Below are 5246 nucleotides of genomic sequence, written 5' to 3'. Positions count from 1 at the left end.
GGAGTTCAAGACCAGCCTGACCAACATGGTGAAACCCCATCTCTACTAAAAATACAAAAATTAGCCGGACATGGTGGCACACTCCTGTAATCCCAGCTACTCAGGAGGTTGAGGCAGGAGAATTGCTTGAACCTGGGAGGCAGAGGTTGCAGTAAGCAAGATCACGACACTGCACTCCAGCCCAGGTGACAGAGTGAGACTCTGCCTCAAATTATTTATTTGTTTGTTTGTTTGTTTGTTCCTGATTGGTTGCCCATCCTAAGTTGAGACCACACCTAGCAAAGTTGCAGGATTTTGTACTCGCCTCACTGCCCCACTTTGAATCAAGTCTTCCACCAATTTTGCAGTAAAGCTGTAATTTTTCTCTGGCTGAGCTAGGAGAGCAGTGAGGGTTAGATGCAGCCCAGGATAGAAGGTTACGTATTCACCACCACCATTCTTACCAGATACGTTAGCAGATATTCAAGATTAAAAATGCTTCTCAATTTGTTGTCTACCTATGGTTTCCAGTTAACCTGAAATGTTTTGTTTTGTTTTGTTTTGTTTTTTGTTTCCCGCCACAATTTCATCCATGTATATGCTTGTTTTCTCAGAGGGGAATCTCCTGACCACCTTATTCTGCCATGACCACAAGTGCTCTCTATATTATGTTTTTAAACTTAATGTAGTATCATATTGTGTGTCCTCCTGCAGTCTGCTTTTTTGTTTCCCTCACATTATGTTTGTGAAATTTATTCCAGACTGATACGTGCATAAATTTTCACTGCTAGTTGGTATATAGTTATATGAGTATAGCAATTTATTCATCTCTTTTCCACGTGATAGAAATTTAGGGTTTCTCAAAACTGGCATAATTACAAACAGTATGCAGTGAGCATTCTTGTACTTTTACATGTATCCGGGTAGGGTGCTTGCCTTGGACTGAGGACTTTTCTTTAGTTTTATTTTTTCCTTTTCTACAAAAGGTTTGGAGATTATGTTATCTATTTATATTCTTGTAGCAGTTTATTACTGCACATATTTGACTCAACAAAGTCTAAGATTAATGAGTATCCCTGCCTTCCTCTTGAACAATACAAGAACCTTAGACCAACTGGATGTAAACCATGCACCCCTTAAATGTTATAATACTTCATTTTTGTTCACTTTATATCTTTTTTACTCCCCATATTATTAAGCAGCATTATTGGTTTTTTAAAATTCAGTTGTATGTGCATGTGAACCTGTTAAATCGCCCACCACCCCTTTTGTGTGGGCTCAGTTTCTTTCTGAAGTGTATCCTTTCATGTGGGTCTGTTGGTGGTAGTCTTTTTTATTTTTTTCCGAGACAGAGTCTTGCTCTGTTGCCCAGGCTGGAGTATGGTGAGCCTCTGCCTCCCGGGCTCAAGCAATTCTCGTCGTCTCAACCTCCTGACTAGCTGGGATTACAGGTCTGCACCACCACACCTGGCTGATGTTTCTGTTTTTAGTAGAGATGGGGTTTCACCATGTTGACCAAGCTGGTCTCAAACTCCTGACCTGTGATCCACCCACCTCAGCTCCCAAAGTGCCAGGATTACAGGTGTGCGCCACCGCACCTGGCCAGTGGTGGTAGTCTACAGTTTTGTTCGTTTCTTCATTTGGTCGTTGTTCTTAGCCAGCTATGAATTTCTAAGAGCTAAGGTATGTTCAGTCAACACTTGTAGAAAATATTCTGCTGTTTCTAGGGTTCTACTTTAGCTCTTGGGAAGGCGGAGGGGGTTGTGTTTTCTGTCACTCTTGTACCTTGGTGAATAATTAGCCTTTTTTCTCTGGTTGTTTTTCGTCCTTGGTTCTGTGTATTCCCTGTGCTATGTGTATCCGAGGATTTATTTTTGTTTCTTTCTTTGGGATTCATTTATGTTTCCTGAATCTGAGGATTTATATCTTTCATAAATTCTTCAAATATTGCCACTTATGTAGTCTTGGTTTTGTTGGAACATCTTATTCTGTCATAATGTCTCTTAATCTCTTATACTTTTTTATTTCTTCTGCTGGTGTTTCATTCTAGAAATTTTTCTTCATATTTAGTTTTCAGTTCTTTAGGTCTCTCTTACCCTGTGTCTCATCTGTATAAGCTGTTTTTTCTTTTTCTATTTTCAGTGACTTTATTTTTCCGTTTTAGAAGTTCTCACGTTTCTTTTTTAAACATGCTTGGACTTTTTGTTATTTCTTATTTTGTCATACTTTCTATCCTACTTTATTGTCTGTTGTCATATTAAATATACCTAATTTGTAGTCTGTATCTAATAATTTCACTGTTTTACACTCTTTGGGTTCAGTTCTGCTGCCTTTTATTTCTGCAGACTCATAGTTACTTATTTCCATATGTGTTTTGTACTTTTGAATGTTGAGTTTATTTTGGTAGCCAGCATTGAGAGCCAGTCCCTTCAGGCAGGTTTTGCATGTGCTTTTACCAGATTAGAGGTTTTTTTCTTTATGTGTTAATTTCTCAGTCTGGGTTTCCTCAGACCAGGAAGGTAGTATAATTAACACCTAAGACTCTGTGTGACAGGCCTGTGGCTAAATTATCAGGGGAGAAGCTTCCTTGCATCTACCCTTGCATTTGACGGTGTCCTGACCTTATGCCGGGTGTCGGCTCCCAGTCTCTACCTTGCACAGTACCGAGGGGTCGGCCCCTTGTTTGCTAAGATCGGAAAATACTCCACAAGGCAGACCAAGCCTCAACTCAGTTTACCATTCTAGTATTTAGCTTCCTTTTTACCAATAGCCCCTGGAGATTTCTCTGACTTGTTTACTGTCAGCTATGCTTTAAAAACATGTTTGCTCTTAATCAGTGCTCCTTGGTGCTATTTAGAGGGAAGTTTTCAGGATCTAGGGATTTAATTATCTTTATATCTCTCAGTCTTCACACATATGTGAAACAAATTAAATATAATCCCATTGCTCTAAAATTGCTATTCAGAAGCTTAGAAATTATTAGAATTGTTTTGAGCAGTGTTGTCTCCTTTTCGTTTGCCTTCTTACTCTATTTCTGTCTGTGGAAACAGTTTTTAAGCCAAAGTTATGTTTTTAATACGTCCTTGACTTTGTATGGGAACAAGAGTGGGTCTTGTTCCTGTTTCATCTTTCAAAGGGGAGAGAAAATTTTAATTTTTAAAATTTATTTCCTGTTGTTCACTACATCATTCTTTAAGGTAATGAATGGAAGTGATCATCTGAAAGGCTAGATTAAGAATTTTTTTTTTTTGAGACAGAGTCTTGCTCTGTCACCCAGGCTGGAGTGCAATGCGTGATCCCAGCTCACTGCAACCTCCGCCTCCCAGGTTCAGGCGATTCTCCTGCCTCAGTCTCCTGAGTAACTGGGACTACAGGCATGCGCCACCATCCCCAGCTAATTTTTGTATTTTTAGTAGAGATGGGGTTTCACCTTGTTGGCCAGGCTGGTCTCGATCTCTTGACCTCGTGATCCGCCCGCCTGGGCCTCCCAAAGTGCTGGGATTACAGGCGTGAGCCACCGCGCCCAGCCAAGAACATTATTAAAAGTTTGCTGTGGGCTGGGTGCGGTGGTGCACACCTGTTAAGTCCAGCTGCTTGAGGCTGAGGTGGGAGGACTGCTTGAGCCTAAGAGTTCGAGGCTGTAGTGTCCTGTGATGGTGCTGGTCCGCAGCTGCTGCGCTGTAGCCTAGGCAACATAGCAAGACCCCATCTCTAACAAAACAAAAATTTGCTATGAGAGCCTATATTGCAAGGCGTTCTAGGTCACTCAGAACAGTGACTCTCAAAGTAGGTAACAAAATGAACCATTGGGTACTTATTTTTACCTAAAAAAGAAGAAATTAAGTTTTACTAATATATACTAGTACATATATGTCATTTACACGTTAATATATTTGTTTATAAATGGATATGTTTATTTTGAAATATTTGCTTTTCAAATAAAAGCTAAAAATTTTTACCAGTGGAGCTTGTGAACAAAAAAAGTAATTCCTATGATCTAGAGCAATGCTAGCCAATAGAACTTTCCGCAGTGATAGAAAGGTTCTATATTGGCATTGTCCAGTGTGACAGCCACTGGCTACATGTGGCTATTGGGTACTGGATATGTGGCTAAGTATGGATGAAGAACTGAATTTCTTATTTAATTTTAACTAATTTAAATTTAAATAGCCTCATGTGGCTAGTGACTACTATATGGGACTCTGGGGATCTAGAGCAATCTGGAGGAGGAATGGTAAAAGTAATGACTACTGTTTATTGAGTACTTACCTAACACCAGATTCTGTACTTAGTGTGTTCTGTACATTGTTTCATTTCATCCTTGTAATAGCCTTTAAGGTTTAGAGAGAAGTTAAGTAAATTGCTGAAAGTCATACTGAATCAAAAACAAGCAAAATAAAAAGAAACCCAGGTCTAATTCTTAACAGCCAACCTCCTACCATCATAGGTTCCTGAATTCCATTCCAGCAAGGAACAATCGAATACACATCAGTTCCAAAGTAATAGTTGCCCCTTTCCCCTTCACATCTTCAAAACCTTTTTCAGTGCCACTGTCTAATTTTTTTTTAATTTCAAGAAACTGCAGACTTCTCAGGTATATTATTTCTTCTTATGAAATAATAAGGGAGGGTGTTAGCTCTACTCTACAGGTTAAAATGCCAAGCCAGGTTATGCACGATTTGTTAAAATTGTTCTTGAAATGTGGCTGTCCTACTTAACTCTTGGTGCTTCAGTCATACTATGGTTAAGTCATTTCCTTAAAAATCAATGTAATTGGTAGCAAGTTTAAGTTTGGTTAGGTTAGGCTTTTTAAGTCTACAAGTATTATGGCTTTGGAAATATTTATAACATGTTTACTTTTTTTTTTAATTACTTTTTAGTGCTCGCCAGAAACCCAGAGCTAATTATTTAGAAGACCGAAAAAATGGGTCAAAGCTGATTGTTTTTGTAATTGGAGGGATTACATACTCTGAAATGCGTTGTGCTTATGAAGTTTCTCAGGCACATAAATCCTGTGAAGTTATTATTGGTAAGACTTTTGTTTTCTTCTTTTCTGTTTTTAAACACAAACTCTAAATGCAAAAGTATACATGTAAAATGTTATCTCGTGTTATACATTTGAGACAAAATTTAATGCAAAAAAATTGTTAACCATAGAATATGTTTTATCTGATGTGTGCTGGGTTTTTTTTCCTGGTTGACTTTTTGATAGTTTTATATTCAAATATGCTTATTTGAGGAAAAGGAGCTTGCTCCTTTAAAATAGT

The 5246-nt window shown here is 38.4% G+C and overlaps 1 protein-coding gene across 1 annotated transcript in view; it reads left to right on the top strand.

Moving 5' to 3' along the window:
• The window catches only part of STXBP3 (syntaxin binding protein 3), a 66149-nt gene that overhangs the window by 58821 nt on the left and 2082 nt on the right, over positions 1-5246 (top strand). The window contains exon 17 of the mRNA XM_011948165.1: positions 4855-5008. Coding sequence (XP_011803555.1) covers positions 4855-5008 — 154 coding nt within the window. The remainder of the gene's footprint in view (positions 1-4854; positions 5009-5246) is intronic.

The sequence above is a fragment of the Colobus angolensis genome, unplaced genomic scaffold, assembly GCF_000951035.1.
Source record: "Colobus angolensis palliatus isolate OR3802 unplaced genomic scaffold, Cang.pa_1.0 Scaffold273, whole genome shotgun sequence".
In the NCBI taxonomy this organism is placed as follows: domain Eukaryota; kingdom Metazoa; phylum Chordata; class Mammalia; order Primates; family Cercopithecidae; genus Colobus; species Colobus angolensis.
This window is presented reverse-complemented; position numbering and strand designations above follow the sequence as displayed.